This window comes from Galleria mellonella, unplaced genomic scaffold (genome assembly GCF_026898425.1).
Source record: "Galleria mellonella isolate WM207_F2 unplaced genomic scaffold, CSIRO_AGI_GalMel_v1 utg57, whole genome shotgun sequence".
Lineage (NCBI taxonomy): Eukaryota > Metazoa > Arthropoda > Insecta > Lepidoptera > Pyralidae > Galleria > Galleria mellonella.
The window spans coordinates 7,356,080-7,375,362 of NW_026442119.1; the positions used below are offsets into that span (position 1 = coordinate 7,356,080).

Here is a 19,283-nt window from a genome sequence, read left to right on the forward strand (position 1 = left end):
TACATTCGCGAGTAAAAGCTAGTTCAATATATTTATTCAAAATTAATGAAGGAGGAAGAACAGACACGACTATGTCGAGGATGAAATATATTTTGTCAACCATGTGAATCAAATAAAAGTGTTTGAAGAGTATATAACAATAAAATAAATGATATAATTTTAAAATGGGCGCAACCACAAGATGACAGAATACCATCTAAAAGTCACTTCTATTTTAAATATTTTAACAAACTTATTAAGTAAGTAGGTATCTATTACTACTTGCAATGATAATTTGACACTGTTATGTAAATATAGATCAGTATATTTCATCAAAGTTGATAAATGAGGAAGCTGCTCGTAGAACAGACACCGCCCTGGACTGCGACCGTTCGCGTCTTGGTGACGGGGAGCCGGTGGACGGTGGCGCGGACCGAGGTGGCGCCGCCGGCTTATGTAGCTGCCGAGGATTCAACGACGCCCGCCACTCACTTGCAACCGCTTCGTGGAACGTTACCTAGAATTGTTTTATTTAATTAACAATCATTAATAATAAGTCCTATGCAATCATACCAATCGCCGGGTCCTCAAGCTAGGATAATCATTTCATCAGCCTTTAACTGTCCACTGCTAAATATAAACCTTCCCTTTGGGGATTTTTGCCAGTAGTTTCCATGCTTGTCAGGTGGATTTGCAACCGCAGTTAGGCTTTGATAATGTATTAAGAGTCACCTCAGCCGCCTCTATATCTATTCTCTGACGGAACCATACAGCAAGCTAGGATACTCTATAATATTATATAAATAACTAGGCAATGTATTCTTACATTAGGAGTAAAACCAAGAATACCAAAACCCGAGCAAATTCACAAAAGATCATTTCCTAAATTGAACCGAATGTGAGACCTCATTTACACCAAGCAACATATGCTCACTACTGCACCACGGAGATCGTCAAATTATTTTATGAATATTAATTCTATTCATACTTATTTATTAATAAAGTGAAAATTTGTAAAACTGCTTGTATAATTTTTACTTAATAACTCTTAAACCGCTGAATGGAGTTGAATGTAATTTTGTACACGGATAGGTTAAATTCTAATTTGACACATTGGACTATACCGATTTGCGCCATCAAAGCTGCGGGAAATACTTCTAAATAAAACATACACCATATTTAAAGATCAACCTTCAAGAATACAATAATATCAAAATTGCAATAAATTTGTTTTAATATTTTTTGCGTAATATCAAAAAACATACAGACCAATAGATGGACAAAAATTCTAAAAAATATTGGTTTAGTTACCGTTTCTCGTATTAAACCCTTTGTTTGTTATACTTTGTTAGTTTATCTATCTTGAAAAGATAATGTAACAAGGAAATAAATAAATAACATTGTATATATATAATTTGCACAGTTGTGGAAATATCTAGGATTGTTGAAATTATATCATGTTACAATGAAAGCCACAGAGATAATAGTATTAACATTATAATAATTAGGTCATTGTGCCAATTAGCAATATGCTGAAATTACATACTGTATTAACATTCTAACCATAAAAATATCTCCTTATAAATATAAGTAGAAGTATAAACATTTTAAGATCTTAAGTGTATTCCATCTACTGTACATACATGTATATGTATTTAATAGTACCTTTTTTTTTATTTTATTCATTTTAATTTACTTACCTTTTCTTTAACAGAAATCTGGCGTGCATGGAATAAAAATTCGATGACAGCAACTATCAGCCCTAATATACCTCCTACGCCAAGTACTAAAAATATACCACTAGTATTTTTCATTTGAAGTGATCCACCGTCATCCTCATTCTTAGCGTTTTTCTGCAATACATACAAATATTATAAATGTTTTGGTCAATTTTAAAACAATAAAATTACCAAATCTTTTACGTTTTTTTTTTTTATATTGCTGAGAATAATACAGCAAACATAGTCGATTTGAACTCAAAATACGAGTAAATATTACAAATAAAAAACGTTAATATATCAATGAAATTCAAAGAAAATTCTTATATTTTAGCTCATGTTTAGTACGTTTGTGCATTCGAGACGGATACTGATTTATATATAGTTATATTATCTGTGATATAAGTTAGAAGGGTACCTTTATTCCATATTAATTTATTCGTAGCATTTTTTTGTTTACTGTGACAAAATCTTAAATTAGTGTCACTACTTACGTCACAATGTTTACTATCACCTTCTTCTTCCCACCACTTTTTTTGCAATGCTGTAAGCTTTCCCATCTCTTGTAAAGACAAAATAGCATTATCTATCCATGCTTTACGTGGGTAATCTGTAACAATAACATAATTATTATTGTTAACTTTGCAAGTAATCGAATGTCATACGTGACATATCTTTGCTTAACAGGAGATACCAAACCCTGTAATGTAACTAACTACCTTTCTATAAAGAAATAAATGTATTTATTTATTTATTTTGTTACATATGTAATATGAACAAAGTAACTGTGAGGTAAATTCATTTAATACCTATTATCATTAAGTTAATACAATTCTGTATTACATAATAATCATAGATAACTGTAAATATTTAGTACACAACATTGAGAATTTACTCACTTTTTGGCATAGCTATGCCATATTCTTTGGAATCTAGTTTATTTCCAACCATTTTTAAACGACAGTCTCTTTGTCTAAAATATTCAATGGCCGATGATTCCATGAAAAACGCAAAGTTTCCATTTTTGCTTCTTAAAACTCTCTCCTTGCCTTCCTCGTTATTATTAGTAAATACTTTAGGTTTTGCTGATTTCATTACAGTCCAAATTTTCTGATAAACAGAGTCATTTGAATTCTAGAATTAAGAAAATCATTAAACTAGCGTTTACAGTGTAACAGAAGCCTTTATAAGTAATACCTGTGAAAATTTAAACTTAATGAAACATTTTTCCATTTCCAAATACAGCTAACTAAAACAGAGTTTATATTGATTATTTTTATATAGGTGTTAAAGTATTACTAAAATTAAAACATGATCTCGTAATTTATCTACTATTTTTTGCCTTTATAATATTGTTCATTAATATCTTTTCATATTTGGTATTACTACAAAATAGCATAATACTTACTTTAAAAAAGTTATAAGTAGAAGCATTATACACCGCGCCGTAAGAGACTTTAGTTTGTTCAGAAAGTTGCTTGACATTGGTGATCTCGTTACTTCGCCGTTCATTACTGATGAAGGTAGACATGTTAGCTGTGTAAGAGGCAGTGATGATTAGCGCGAAGAACCACCATACACCGGCAGTCCAACGAGATCCTTTCCCTCTGAGAATTAAAAGAATAAAAATAAACCTTTACAACAACCAAAATATCCATTCATCATTATTATCATTTCAGCCACTAACTGTCCACTGCTGAACATAAGCCTTCCCTTTGAGAGGTTTTGGCAGTAGTTGCCATGCTTGGCAGGCGGATTGGTAACTACAGTCAGGATTTAGAGATATTCTAAGACGGGCGCTACTGCCCATCCTTCGCCCTCCCTTAGTTTATCCATTATAAAACAATAAATTTATAATAAATGACGAAACAACGGAACTTTTAAAATCAGTAACATCAGAGAGATAAAACTTAAGCCTTAAATATCTTTGGTGTTTGATACAATTAACGACGCGTTATTACGCTCTAATTAATATTTATAAAACACACAAAGTTAAGCAATATTTTTAGAAAATCAAAATAAATTTCAGTCACACAAAATTACCCGCAACAAAATAATTCTTAGAATTTAAGTTCAATATCAAAATTATAATTTTCAGTGTCCAACAAAGGGTCTACAGAGAAATTAATAATCATAAATTAAAACTGTACTTATCAATAATGTTATGTACAAATAAATATAAAATATAATATTAAATTAATACAACGCAAATGATATCATTGAAATGCCTTTGACGTCAGCGTTATAATTTTATCAGGCTTCAGTATCATAAATAAGTATATTGTACAGAAATAATAGAGAATGACCCTACCATTTATCATACCTTGGCAATATATCACAACCCTGAGTCATAATAGCACCCATTGTAAGCCACATGCAATTGTATAAACTCCAGATATTCTGCAAATTTTCCGGATTTTGGTTGCACGGATGTGGATTTACCCAGTCGTCCTGACTCATTCTAAAATCAACAAAAATAATAAATATATTTTAAAACGGTAACATATTAATCCTAATAATTGTTACATATATATAAGTCAAAATGAAAAATTTAAAGTATCATGAGGATTAACAAAATATTTATTTATAGAAACCATAATTCTACGCCTATTAAACTACTATAATAACCTATTGATGGTTCAAGGAATTATATGGCCGATTCATTGCTACTTCTGCTTTCAGCTTTCTTATCCTTCGGGCTATATCAATCACTTTAGTCCTTCTGCGGATATCCTCATTTCTGATTTTATCACGCAACAAAATGCCAACCGTAGCGCTGTTTATAGCTCGCTGAGCAATTTGGAGCTTTCACATATGGCAAGTAGTTACTGTGTTTCAGTTCTATACTACCATCGCTCTTCACTGGCATACTACACTGATTAAAAATTTCTTTAAAAAATATTTTCTATTATAATTTTTTATATCGGTTTTACTCACATTTCAATTTCTGGGTTGCTCGACTAGTTTCAAATATTTAGTTTTGTATCCCCGAATTTGAAACATTAGTAAAGCTAATATAAATATTGTAATTACAATAACATAGAGTATGACTCATGATAGTTATTATTTAACAACTTCTCGTTCTATCTTTTAGGTAGTTTAAATTCTAAGATATACACTACCCCAGTGACTGAGATTCGTTTATTGACTATCTAAGTTATGTCTCTAATATTAACTATTATACCTACATATAAGTAAATCTTTTTATTTATTTTAGTAGACTTTTTCATCTGAATATAAAAAAGGTAATTATTTTATTAATATGTTACCTATAATTACACACCTTGCACAAATAAGCAGCACAAATGAGACTATGATGTAAGTTGTTGCCAAATACAACCAAACATCGAGTGATAAGGGTTTAATAAACGAAAACATATCTGGATCTACCGGATCCGCTTCCTTGAATAGCATGCTGATGCCCAGTGACATAAAGGGTATCGAGAAATCAACAACAGCGTTCCTCTCCGAAGTAATAGTTAAATCACATATTGCCAACTCGGCTTTCTGAAAAATAACATCCATATAAACTATATGTAATGAAATCGTGTCTTTATTATTCTTTCGACAACTGTTGTGAATGTAACTCACGTAGATTCCATCACTAAAATACTATAAATCTATTTTTTTTACGAATAAGACCAATAGATTACCTGGTATCACAAAAAGAAATGAGTTTTAGTATCCAAAGAGAAATAATTCCGAGACACATTTAGCTATTTCCTATATAGCTACACAATGCCATTTATAATAGGAAGATGAATCTAATCGTACCTATCTCGTTTGTCAAAAGAACACTGGCTATTTAGTTGCTTGAAAGTTACACAAATACTTTCTACATTATTTATTATATATTTTGCGAAATTCAAATTTTCGGATATGATTGCATCAGACATGAATAAATCTAGAAAAAAAAACTAATTTATTTTCCTTACATGCTCTATTAAGTCACCGATAAGTCCATCCCATTTATTTGTTCCAGCTATAAGATTGCCATGCTTATTACCATCTACTATATAAAATTCATATTCCAATTCAACATTTTCCTTTTTCTTTATTTCTGTAAATATTTCATCGATTAGATCAACAGCGTAACCACGATACTCGCTCGTCTTATTTGGATACTCATAGAGACCATAATAAGGTTTCTCGTCTCTAGTTGCTACCTAAAATAACAAAATTATAAAATAACTCCGACTAATTCAATTTTTTTCACCACATAATTACGTTTCTACCGAAGGTTATCTGGGAGAGAATATTTTTTTTTGTAATGTAGTCAATAAAGAATAAATAAAAACAAACAGAAAAAAAAAATAAAGAGGAAAGTAATTTTTGCGTGCTTGTAATAGCTTCTAGCCGCCATAATTATTTTTTTGTTCTCTTCGTATTTTTAGCGCAAATTGCTTGCAAAGCTGTATTTTTTATTTGAACGGTATGATATGGCAGTTACAGACAACGGCAAATATGCCTTCATATTCTTTAACTTCGTACTTCATACTGAGGACCGAGGAATCTTAGACCTTCGGTTTACTGTGTCATATCTATGAAACTATTAGTATCTATTAGTATGAAACTATTAGGTCACCGTTACCGCAATCTGTAAGGTAGGCGGTCAACTTGTTTGCAAATTCGAATTCCAAAAAGAAAATAAAATAAATAAAACAATTTTATAGTGAGCATGGCAAGTTACATTCATCACAATGGCATCAGTCAACAAATGCCTCTAACTACTACGTTAGGGACTATAATTGCAAAAATAGTTATTATTTTGTAATTAATAAATATTACCCTTATTTTAGTATTGTACACCATAGACTTTGGACGGTCTTCAACATAGTTCTCTTTTTTAATTAAATCTGTTGTAGAATCCCAATGCCCGATATTTACAAACTCTCCATCATTACTCAATTTTGAATAATGCAACGTAAAGTTCATTCTTCTCCCTTCCTCATCAAACTGAAGATTTCCAGTCAAACCAATCGCTGTTGTCTGAAAAATTACATAACACAAACATAAAATTGTCCACTATCATTGCAGAAAAGTAAAGTAACTAAGCCGCTCTTATATTTCGAGTACTAATAACTAGTATAAAGTAAGGTTCTTGAATGATGACCATAGGGTTAGTTTAGGATGAAATGACGCCGACGAGACGTTGTTAATTTGTGGGTGAGAACTTATCTATATATTAAAATATGAGACAAGCTTATATTAGCGGTCGATAGATAGGTGACTATTATTTATATATATGTTGTCTGTCTGTCTGTCCATCTAACTACCAATGCAACCGAATTGGTTGCAGTTTTTTTAAATTATTTCCTTGTATGTATACATATCTTCATATACCTTAAAAACTAGTGTATGTTTTATCTTAAACTCCATAAGTACAAAATAGTGGGCAAAAAACTTATAATGAATAAAACTATATCGTTGAAAATAATAGTTAAATAGTTGTTCAAAAATATACACAAAACAATTAAAAATATTATATAGAATATTATCAGCTACCATATACCATAGCCCAGAAAATATTTCCATTATAAGAAATAGAAGTTTCGTTTCCGATTTGCCGAAAAACCTTACGTATCATCAAAGGCCCCTTGTGGATAATGTAGGTTATATTGTGTAGCAGTTTCTTATATCCCATCGAGAAATATATTTATGTAACATTAACATTTATATCCAATGTTGATCTCGTCGTCACTTCTGAAGTATTATATGGAATCTAGAGAACCATTTAACCTTAAAATATTTTTGGTTGAATAGATACAATTATAACAAAAAGAAGTTTGAACTCTCCAGAACAATAATTATAAAGAGATTTTAATATAATGTAATTCTAATTCAAAATAAATCATACGTTTAACAGTGCTTCTCTCAAAATGTTGCCAGAAGTCCAAGCTAAATTTTCATAATCTGCTTTAGAATCCTTGTAACACATAGATGGTGGTTCAGGTGGAAGATGTGGTCCTATTGAAATACTTTGTCCCTCTTCATCGCCTTCCTGTTGCATAGCTCTAATTGCTTTTTCCACATGATTCAAAGCATCAACAACTAAAGCGGTTTCTAGCTAAAACCAAAATAATTGGGGTATAAAAAAGGAATAAGGCATCACTTTAGATAATATACCAAAAACAACCAATATACGTAAGTTAAGTATTTATTTATTACATATATCATGCATACAAAGTTTTACTGCAGCAACAATTTGTGCATTGTTGTGTAGTCTGATAAAGTAGCGTCTTCTCTATTGGTAATACAATAGATATAAACCCTTAGTCATTAGGAGTGGCAAGGTTAAAAGAATTCCAGAGCAGCATGTCTTGTTTATTGTATAAACTGCAGTATTAAAGTTACATCATAATCATCATTTTAGCCGTTAACTGTCCACTTCTGAACATAAGGGTAATTTTACCAGTAGTTACCACGTTTGGCAGGTGGGTTGGCAACTGCAATCAGGCTTTAGAGATGTTTTATAAAGGACGCCGCTGCCCATCCCTCGCCGTCCTTTAGTCGACTTTCACGACACCCACGGGAAAGGAAGGGGTGGCCTATTCTATGCCAGGACCATACGGCCAGATTTTATTTATTTAGTTATGGATGGTTAAGGGTGATACAATGATGAAATGAATAAAAGTTTACCTACCCGTATTGGTTCCTTATCTTTATTTATCCCAATATCTGTCCATTTATCATCCCCGCTCGTAGTCAAATGCATTGTAGAAATATTTGCCAATAAATTGGGAATATCTTTGAAATTAATTGTAAATGAATTAAGATCCGTCAACACAAAACTCTGTAAAATATCGAAGTTATTTTGAGTTAAATTGCGTTTTAAGTATGTATCATCAATATATTATATGATAGGTTTGCCACATACCTGAATACATAAAACTAACATCGTCATTTTATAGAATGACTATGATTTTAGAAAAAAATCGTAGGTAATTTTTTTGTGATTTTGTTAATTTAAAAGCGAAACGAGCATTTAAAAACATCATATTGACCATATAATATTATAACAATACTTGGGGCGATATGTTTCATTAATAATGAAACATATTTTATAATTTATCTATAGTCGAGGATACTGATGTTGATGATTATACAGCTGAGCACGATAAATGTTATTGGCCAAAAATTTTTTTTCTTTTTCAAATCATTCGATATATGCATGCACACATGTATATGAATCATATATATGTACAAATATCACAGAATGCAATTTCATAATCTTTTTATTTATATTAAATTAATTTTACCAAATAATTAATTAGTTAATTATATCTTACCAAATATTCCGTCGAATTTTCTACTTGCATTATTTCACGCATATATTTGTACACATTATTAATATCACAATCTAATACGTGATAACTTATATGAACAGCCTTTAGAATATATTTAAATGTTTCTTTATTATCCCCATTGGGATCTAATTTCCTGAATACAATTGGTTTCCTGTCCTGAGGCCATGTATTTATTATCTCGTGAAGACGAATAAAACCTGCAACAAAAGAATATATTTTTATATGATACAGAATATATAAATTGTGATTGACTGCAAATCTCTTCTCATTTCCTTTTTTATTTCGTGCTAAATACTTACTAAAACACAAAAATGTTAATTATCACTACTTATTAATTTGCCTTCGACTTATATGGTAAAAATCTGTAAGTAAATAAGATATTTACCATTATATCTATGAAGAAATCTGTCAAATAAACATATGAAACTTCACAGATAGTTCTAGTATAATAAAAGACGTATAAAATCGATGTGAGATTTGATACGTCTTTTGCCGTTTAACCCATTCAAAAGAAAAAAATATTTATAACTAATTATCGTACATATCCAATAAAGTATGTTATAACTTCTATATACTTATATTTAGTTTTTACTCCTCGTTCCCGTGACTGCGATATATTAATTGACCAGGATAATAGTAGCCAGATAACAGATACTAGTTATATACCAAGTTTTATGAGGATAAATTAAAGCATTGAACCTCTTAAAGGTAACGAACAAACTTACTTTCATAATATTAGTAAATATAGGCAATAGTACAATAGTCGTATTAATAATTAATGATACTTTCAGTACTTACTAGTCTCGTCTTCATATAAAATTGAAAACTTATCCCATTCTAGGTCCTTAATAAGTCTCGCGTATGCCTTAGAAATTAAATCGGGTGGTGGGTAATAGGAGAATGTAAATAATTCTTCCGCCAAAGTGTCTGGAGGTTCCCAACCCAAAGAGAGATGTGGTATCTATAATCACAACAAATCAATATTGTATTTATTTATTTATATCTTATTAAATAGCACAAAACAAAGCCTCTGATCACTTATATCTGTTTTTACTTCTACTATAAATCACACAATGAATTACTTTTATTTAGAATATTTTTTTATGGTACCTATACTGGTATAGGGATCATACTTACCCACTTTTACCAAGCGTATCCTAATTTACCAATAACAATTATTTAATGAAAATGAATGAATGAACTCTTGAATTAATTAGGATCGTCAATCGTGAGTCGTTTAATAAATTTTTCAATAACATAAAGTTTTTATTTCTTCCATGATGAACATACCATTGAGAGTCTTTGATTATTAAATCTTTCAGGCCTCAATAAAGTAGATATCTAAACTACGAACCTTAATATTATTAGTAAATATAATATATTTACTTTTATATTATATCTGCATTTTTTCTAAAATACTATACTTTCAAGCTATCATAGAATACTTACATTATATCTATTGCATAATAGACATACAGTGTCACAAAGACCATACGTGGGTCGGGCGTCAATCAAAGCTACTACTCCCTTATTATCTGAAGTGATCTCACATACTGCAAAAAGAATAAATTTGCATATAACTTGAACATCTCTGACATTACAGGCATAACGCAAAATTACAACTTGGGAGGATGCCATAAGTGGCACAGTATATTTTCTAATGGTAATTGTGGTGTTTGTGTCTTTAGATAAATTTTCTTTATTTTTAAAAATTTATCGCGAAGCAAAATCTGGTAAATAGTAAGTACATACATACATGTTTTATTGCCTTATTTGCGGCATTGTCATTAATATATTTGTTTATTAATAGATTAAAAAATACTAATTTCTCAAGTCTAAAGTAATTTAAACTTTATTGATTGGTAAACTTTATTGATAGACTCAAATAAAAAATTAAACATTTTTATATTAAGTCGATACCTAAAACTATATAGGTAACAGACTTTTTCAGTAAATATTATAATAGGACGTCGAAATTAGATTTGCCTAACTTGAAAAATACATTCACTTTAAAAGAAAGTGTAATAAACAAAAACATTACTAAACGGTAACGTTTTTTATGGCTTTGTTTTTGAAATGTAAACACCTAGTAATATACGGGTAAGATTATTAGAAGTACAATAGTAATATAGCCTAATTTCTCTTTGCCTTTCTTCTCTCGATAATAAAACACATGTAAATACATAGTTCAACTGATCATTCAACTGGCCTTTTATCATGCACATTAATGTAACCTCATCGTTGAATATCAAGAGGAGGTTAATCGCCTATAGGTGTATGGTAAAAGTATTTCCACGGGATCTGGCAGGGGATTTTCTATCAAAACTTTCAACGAGGGATTATGCAAATAGCTTGACAGGTTTCTGTCTACTACATTAACTCACTGGTCACAAGGAATAACTTTCATCATAAAGTACAGTTGGTATTTTGGTCAAAATGCTTGTATAATTTTTTAAGTAACCGGTGTAAATGACGAAAATTTTCCTTAACGCAAGCTGTGTACTTGCACAACACGTTTTCATTGTATATTAGGCTTTGAAGTATTTTATTATTACCAGAATAAATTATAAGGATAAGGATTGTCTCTCGTCGAACTCAAAAGCTTGAGCAGACATATAGAAGAATTTTCTCCGTGAACAAAGTAAACCTCGTGTACGCAGACAGTAAGATTCAAATCGAATCTGCGTAAATACTAAGAATCTAATACAACAAAGTCATTTACTCATTTTGCAATATACGTATTACTGATTTGGAGAACAGAAACTAATTGTTATCGGGAACACCCGATTGCCAGCAATATACCTTGTTAGAAACAATCGTGATTAAATCTTGGTGAAATAGTCACGATAGGCTAACAGACCTGACTTTATTCTCACCCATCATCCCTTACAAGTATCCTGTTAACGCATAACAATAGCGCATGTATTTCCATTATTATAATATCATCCATTTAAAAAAATATACTACCGACTACTAAAAAAGTATTAATAATCCCAAACACTTTGACAAATTCAAACAGCAACTTACAATCCAATGCTGTGGAGTAGCTGTCTTCAGCGTTAGAATACATCGTTCTGCCGTAGTACACATTTGAATCACCCATTTTGACTATGTTCTCGAAGGCCTCTCTTGAGCTCTGTTGAGTATATCTATTAAAGAGACCGCCTGAAACAAACACAACGAGACAATAGGTTATTTGTAAATATAAGTGTGTTTGTTACTGTTTTTCATTTGCTGCTTAGAAATAACATACCAACAGGCAAACTGATGGTTCGAGCTGCATTTGTTTGAGACGCTTGATACAAAAAAAGTAATATTAATAGTTGGAGCGACGTCATATTGGTCTTTTAGCCATTTATGAATACGGTATTGTATGTAGATGTCGCGTAGTGTAGCGACGGGCGCCCCCACACGGTATGAGGTATTTTTGGAAAACAATTTTAGGTCACGACGCGATTGCTAACACCCGCCACCGTCGCGACGGATCGTCATCATTAGCGAACCATTCATACGATATTGGTTACTACGGAACTGGTTTTAGGATGAATATATGATTGCATTTATTTAATAAAAATATAGTATATTCGTCTTCATTACCTTATAAGAAACTAATACCTTTACATATTTCTAGAAGTAAATGTTACTAGTCACTTACTATTTTCTTAAAATTTATGTTATAAATGCTTATGAAACAGCAAAAAGTGAATCAAAAATAGTTACTAATTGGTAACAAGTGACAGTTGATAAGTATTTCTTTCAAATTTTACATTTCCTTTTTACATTTTTCAAACAGCGTTTGAGAAAAATATTCCGAATTCACGATAAAATACGTGTAATAAAATACAATTTTAATTTAAAACTAAAGAATAAATAAATAAATGTGTATAATAAACTGAAAATTATTGTAATCTGTATTCGATTCGATATTAAAATTAATTATTATAAATTACTTTATGCGAATTAGTAACTTTAATTCTTTGTTTAAATATTTATTTATAATTTAAATACACATATTAATAAGTAATGTTCCAAATCAGTCCTCTAATATACTACGACCTGAATACTTTTGCAATAACTAAACGACGACATATTGTATTTATATATATAAGTATCTATAAAAAAGTTCAAATTGTTTTATCCATGTAGTGTCATATCCAAAGCATTCGTAACTCCGTATCAGTTTAATTTTGTTTGGGCGGGCGGATAACCAGAGTTTAGTCTATCCAGCAGCGTGGCATGGCTGAAACACCAAATTATTTTAAACATTTTGTACCTACAATGTTTCCTGTTTATGTTTACTAACAGCCATACATTTTTAATTAATTAATATGAAGTGGACATTGTTCGTTATTACTCTTTTTATACATAAATGTGTTCCTGAAATTCGCATTACTGAAACGAAGGATATATCTTATCAAATTGGTGAGTTAATTCAAATTTATAATACATTCTACCTTACCTTTCATTTATCCATTTTATTATAATATTCTTGTATCTTTCAAAAGAGCCATTAATAACAAAAGTGAAATCTTGTTATATATAAACATTACGTGTGATTTTGTTTTTAAAATTTTCGTAAATAATTTTAATCTACATTAGTATGGGTCTATAATATATATAATAATCATAATAATATTAGTCACTTTAACTAACTAATATATTTTTTCGCTGAATTCAGACTACTTCTTATCTTGAAATGTAAACTATGATTTGATATATGACGTTGATATTAATGCAACCATTTTGGCTTTGTTATGTAATTTCTGTTGTTGCCACGTGACATATATACAAATAATAATGGACATAGTCTTTTTTCTTAATACGTATAAGTATATCAATAATAAGCTATGTCCATGACCTAATGAATTTGACTATTTATTTCTAAATTAATCTAGTTCTAGGTTCCAGCCAAAATTAGATCCAAGTTATATATATTTTTAAACCATTAGAAATTGCTAACAATCTGATATTATATATGCATTGTTATTATATATATCATAACTTTATTTATATACAGCCGGCATTTTCGAACGTGAGTCGACAACACAACAATATGCATTCAACGAAAGCGTTAACCATGGTCACGTGCGCGGCTATAGATTGGCTCCCGCTATCTTGAAACCGGACAGAACTGATAGCTACTCTGTTTGGAAGGAATGTAAGTATATTTTCCGTTATAAATTAATAAATAACAATAAAAAAAATACATAATTAAATAAAAAAAACAGTATCTTAAAATTCATAAATATGAATTTTAAGATACTGTGTAGAAGTATCTTAGAAGAAATTAGCCACGTTACTTGGGATCTCCATAAGAAATAGCTGTTTTCTTTATTTTAATTTTGTCCAATTTGCTATTATTATTATTGTTTTATTTATTATTACAGTATTATTTTTTTAATTTCCATGCTCATGTGAGCTCATAATTAATTTATAAACCTATATTACCTTTCAATAGAAAGAAATATAAAAAGTGTAACCAAGTTTGTCAAGCCGAAATATTTCATATTAAATCAATGTGATGATTGCTTTTGTATGAAAAAATCAAATAGTATTTTTATATTTCGATTATGCGAAAAATTAAGCAATTTTATAAATATTAATTATCCAATTATTTACTCGCATAGAAGAAATACTAATATTTCGCTACACTAATTCCATACACGCTTTATATGCATCCATTTCAGTATGTTCAGATAGTGAAATGAGACCGATAGCTGTGGTGGGGCCACAAAATCCTATTACTGATGGGATAGTGCGCGACCAATGCATTAGATCTCATATACCACATATTCAAGCAACGTGGCAGCCCCTCGACCCTGACATCGAACTCGACGAAGAAGAAAGCGAAGAGCCAGTCTTCAAAAAAATTAGCATCAATTTTTATCCTGACTCGAATGAAGTTTCCTTGGCGTATGCGAAACTATTAAAATATTACAAATGGGAGAGTTTTTCTGCTCTATATGAAGATGATTTAGGTATTACATTGTTACTTTCTATCTATTAAAATAACAATTTAATAAATTAAGACAGCTGTAATAAATTTCATAATTAAATTTTTACTTTCTGATTGTAATTTAAATGGTTATGAATCTACTTATATGAAATTGTATCTGTTTGTCAAATTATTGTGTTCGTAGCTATTTTTTTTAATCCAATTTTAATAAAATTTGACATGAAGGAAAATATGTAAATTAGCTGAATATATACCGAAATCAAAATGATGAAATAATTTCATTTTTACTATAAATACCAGTAAAATCTGTGAAATTTAGAATTTATAATAACATAAAGATTATGTTCCACATGACGTATCAAATAAAAAAATACATCCGGATTGAGAATATTCTTCTTTTTGACGTTGGTTGAAAAGAATAAAGTTTGGATCTAATGGGCTAATAATAAAAACAAATATGGTAATATCTGGTATTTTTAAGGTATTTTCCCCCCTGCCAGATGTTACCGTCTTATTTTATACACGTAGTAAGAATAATGATTTGATTGATGTTGCGACATTAAGCTGATAATACAATGATATTTAAATATTTTGTAATTTATATTTATAACAGGTTTACTAAGAATACAAAAGATTCTTGCTGAGCACACAGAAAAACACCCTGTAAATTTGCGCAAACTTGATCCGGATATTGACAATCGTCATGTAAGTTCAATTTATTTTTACTCAATTGGCGAAAGGGGTTTATTTTTCGTATCGTTTATATGACTCTTATACTGTAATAGACACTAATCAACAATATAAAGTAACTAAATACATATTACAATAATTTGAGTTAATTTTCAAAATTTAATAGACGAATATTTCGCCCGTACGCAAATTGTCCTATAGCACAGATTATTCTATAATAATTCCCAGCTCTCACAGTATAATGAACAACAAAACTAAATAAATTAGGGGATAAAGATTATGAGGACTTGTTTACACCTCCACCTTGTTAATCCTTTTCCTAAGAAATGAGAACTTTATTCACCACAGAATAGCTACTTTATATAATTATCATTATGTGATTGAAATTCGCTGCAACATAAGACTTTTCTACAAAATGTGTTCTTTATTTACTATTTATCTGTTTAGGTCTTCAAAGATCTAAAGCAATATCAAGAAAGTCGTTTTTTAATTGACTGCCGTGCGGATCACATTCTGAAATACATGAATGAAGCTCGGGAATTGGAAATGTTAAATCATTATCAGGTGCGTACATTAAAGTTTATTTATAAACTCCGCCTGACCAATGAAACAGTAATAAGCTAATAACCTTCCCATATGGGAAGAGGGTGTCCCATTGGTAACGATAAAATCATATCTGTATGAATAGTTAAATAACAATATATGTATATAAAAGACTGTAATTGACAAAATTGTAAACAACGTATGAACGATCGTAAGATCAAATATATCACGATCAAAAACTCTTGTGCTTATTTATGTTTTCAACTAAATCTTTGATAATGGAATATGCAATTTAGATATATATATTCTTTATTGCACTTGTAAGTTACATATAAAATAATCTATTTATAAATGTTGTGATTTATAAATTTACTATATTCTAATAATTTTTAATTCAATAGTAAACACAGCACTTGCATAAATTAGAAGAGCTAGAAAGAATTTAGGCATATAGAATGAGTACAACAGCGATATACAAGTCTCTGATTACGCAATCTCTGATTATATTCTTCAGTATATTTATTTCATTATTTTTAATTTCATTATTTCAGCATTACATATTAGTGAATATGAACGCTTATACCGTAGCTGAGAAACTCACTGAATTTCAGTCGAACATTACATGGCTAAGCATCACGGATTATGATAAGTTGAATAGTGGACAACACGACCTCGCTCAAAGAGTCGGAAAATGGATCAACAGCAATTCACAATCACCATTTGTCACAAAATATAACGTATTAATATTTTTCTAATATTTTACATATAATAAATTTATCAATATAATAAATCTTAGAATGCTTCTACATAATCCGTTGCTGGAGATTCTGAAAATAAAATAATTATTAAACAATTATTATTAATTTCTAGATTGAAGCTCTGATAATGGATGATATAGCAAATCACATTCTGACGGCGCTGCAAAAATTAGATGCCGATACTTTTCAAGAACCACAAAACAATATTTGTGATAATGAAGCCGAACCATGGGAATTCGGAATTCAATTACAAGATGCTATATTGAATGTACTTTGACAAATTCAAACAGCAACTTACAATCCAATGCTGTGGAGTAGCTGTCTTCAGCGTTAGAATACATCGTTCTGCCGTAGTACACATTTGAATCACCCATTTTGACTATGTTCTCGAAGGCCTCTCTTGAGCTCTGTTGAGTATATCTATTAAAGAGACCGCCTGAAACAAACACAACGAGACAATAGGTTATTTGTAAATATAAGTGTGTTTGTTACTGTTTTTCATTTGCTGCTTAGAAATAACATACCAACAGGCAAACTGATGGTTCGAGCTGCATTTGTTTGAGACGCTTGATACAAAAAAAGTAATATTAATAGTTGGAGCGACGTCATATTGGTCTTTTAGCCATTTATGAATACGGTATTGTATGTAGATGTCGCGTAGTGTAGCGACGGGCGCCCCCACACGGTATGAGGTATTTTTGGAAAACAATTTTAGGTCACGACGCGATTGCTAACACCCGCCACCGTCGCGACGGATCGTCATCATTAGCGAACCATTCATACGATATTGGTTACTACGGAACTGGTTTTAGGATGAATATATGATTGCATTTATTTAATAAAAATATAGTATATTCGTCTTCATTACCTTATAAGAAACTAATACCTTTACATATTTCTAGAAGTAAATGTTACTAGTCACTTACTATTTTCTTAAAATTTATGTTATAAATGCTTATGAAACAGCAAAAAGTGAATCAAAAATAGTTACTAATTGGTAACAAGTGACAGTTGATAAGTATTTCTTTCAAATTTTACATTTCCTTTTTACATTTTTCAAACAGCGTTTGAGAAAAATATTACGAATTCACGATAAAATACGTGTAATAAAATACAATTTTAATTTAAAACTAAAGAATAAATAAATAAATGTGTATAATAAACTGAAAATTATTGTAATCTGTATTCGATTCGATATTAAAATTAATTATTATAAATTACTTTATGCGAATTAGTAACTTTAATTCTTTGTTTAAATATTTATTTATAATTTAAATACACATATTAATAAGTAATGTTCCAAATCAGTCCTCTAATATACTACGACCTGAATACTTTTGCAATAACTAAACGACGACATATTGTATTTATATATATAAGTATCTATAAAAAAGTTCAAATTGTTTTATCCATGTAGTGTCATATCCAAAGCATTCGTAACTCCGTATCAGTTTAATTTTGTTTGGGCGGGCGGATAACCAGAGTTTAGTCTATCCAGCAGCGTGGCATGGCTGAAACACCAAATTATTTTAAACATTTTGTACCTACAATGTTTCCTGTTTATGTTTACTAACAGCCATACATTTTTAATTAATTAATATGAAGTGGACATTGTTCGTTATTACTCTTTTTATACATAAATGTGTTCCTGAAATTCGCATTACTGAAACGAAGGATATATCTTATCAAATTGGTGAGTTAATTCAAATTTATAATACATTCTACCTTACCTTTCATTTATCCATTTTATTATAATATTCTTGTATCTTTCAAAAGAGCCATTAATAACAAAAGTGAAATCTTGTTATATATAAACATTACGTGTGATTTTGTTTTTAAAATTTTCGTAAATAATTTTAATCTACATTAGTATGGGTCTATAATATATATAATAATCATAATAATATTAGTCACTTTAACTAACTAATATATTTTTTCGCTGAATTCAGACTACTTCTTATCTTGAAATGTAAACTATGATTTGATATATGACGTTGATATTAATGCAACCATTTTGGCTTTGTTATGTAATTTCTGTTGTTGCCACGTGACATATATACAAATAATAATGGACATAGTCTTTTTTCTTAATACGTATAAGTATATCAATAATAAGCTATGTCCATGACCTAATGAATTTGACTATTTATTTCTAAATTAATCTAGTTCTAGGTTCCAGCCAAAATTAGATCCAAGTTATATATATTTTTAAACCATTAGAAATTGCTAACAATCTGATATTATATATGCATTGTTATTATATATATCATAACTTTATTTATATACAGCCGGCATTTTCGAACGTGAGTCGACAACACAACAATATGCATTC

General features: G+C 29.9%; 2 protein-coding genes across 3 annotated transcripts in view; one reads left to right on the forward strand and one right to left on the reverse strand.

The window, feature by feature from the left end:
* On the reverse strand, positions 1-13,545 carry LOC113509760 (glutamate receptor ionotropic, kainate 2-like). 2 transcript variants are annotated; one of them, XM_052899344.1, is made up of 16 exons: positions 13,464-13,545; positions 12,032-12,169; positions 10,454-10,557; positions 9,803-9,965; positions 8,987-9,201; positions 8,341-8,490; positions 7,555-7,764; positions 6,486-6,686; positions 5,633-5,863; positions 4,981-5,204; positions 4,021-4,158; positions 3,106-3,304; positions 2,597-2,831; positions 2,192-2,307; positions 1,680-1,832; positions 1-496 (listed from the first exon to the last, which is right to left on the reverse strand). In XM_052899344.1, the coding sequence occupies exons 1-16, from the start codon at positions 13,468-13,470 to the stop codon at positions 299-301; spliced, it is 2,682 nt and encodes an 893-aa protein (XP_052755304.1). In that variant the 5' UTR covers positions 13,471-13,545; the 3' UTR covers positions 1-298. The 2 variants fall into 2 exon arrangements, with proteins under 2 accessions (XP_052755304.1, XP_026748973.2); XM_026893172.3 differs by lacking the exon at positions 13,464-13,545 and adding an exon at positions 12,258-12,431 and having other exon boundaries at positions 2-496.
* The window catches only part of LOC113509625 (glutamate receptor ionotropic, kainate 2-like), a 16,268-nt gene continuing 10,154 nt past the window's right edge, over positions 13,170-19,283 (forward strand). Inside the window, exons 1-7 of the mRNA XM_026892990.3 lie at positions 13,170-13,426; positions 14,022-14,162; positions 14,692-14,982; positions 15,574-15,665; positions 16,098-16,214; positions 16,745-16,930; positions 17,064-17,219. Coding sequence (XP_026748791.1) covers positions 13,333-13,426; positions 14,022-14,162; positions 14,692-14,982; positions 15,574-15,665; positions 16,098-16,214; positions 16,745-16,930; positions 17,064-17,219 — 1,077 coding nt within the window. The 5' untranslated portion in view covers positions 13,170-13,332. The remainder of the gene's footprint in view (positions 13,427-14,021; positions 14,163-14,691; positions 14,983-15,573; positions 15,666-16,097; positions 16,215-16,744; positions 16,931-17,063; positions 17,220-19,283) is intronic.

Excerpts from the sequence above, each read along its gene's own strand:
- LOC113509760 (XM_026893172.3), bottom strand. The coding sequence starts at position 12,342 with ATGACGTCGCTCCAACTATTAATATTACTTTTTTTGTATCAAGCGTCT. Across the intron at positions 12,170-12,257 it reads AACCATCAGTTTGCCTGTTG|GCGGTCTCTTTAATAGATAT; the intron begins GTATGTTATTTC and ends TGTTTGTTTCAG. Across the intron at positions 10,558-12,031 it reads CTACTCCACAGCATTGGATT|TATGTGAGATCACTTCAGAT; the intron begins GTAAGTTGCTGT and ends TTCTTTTTGCAG.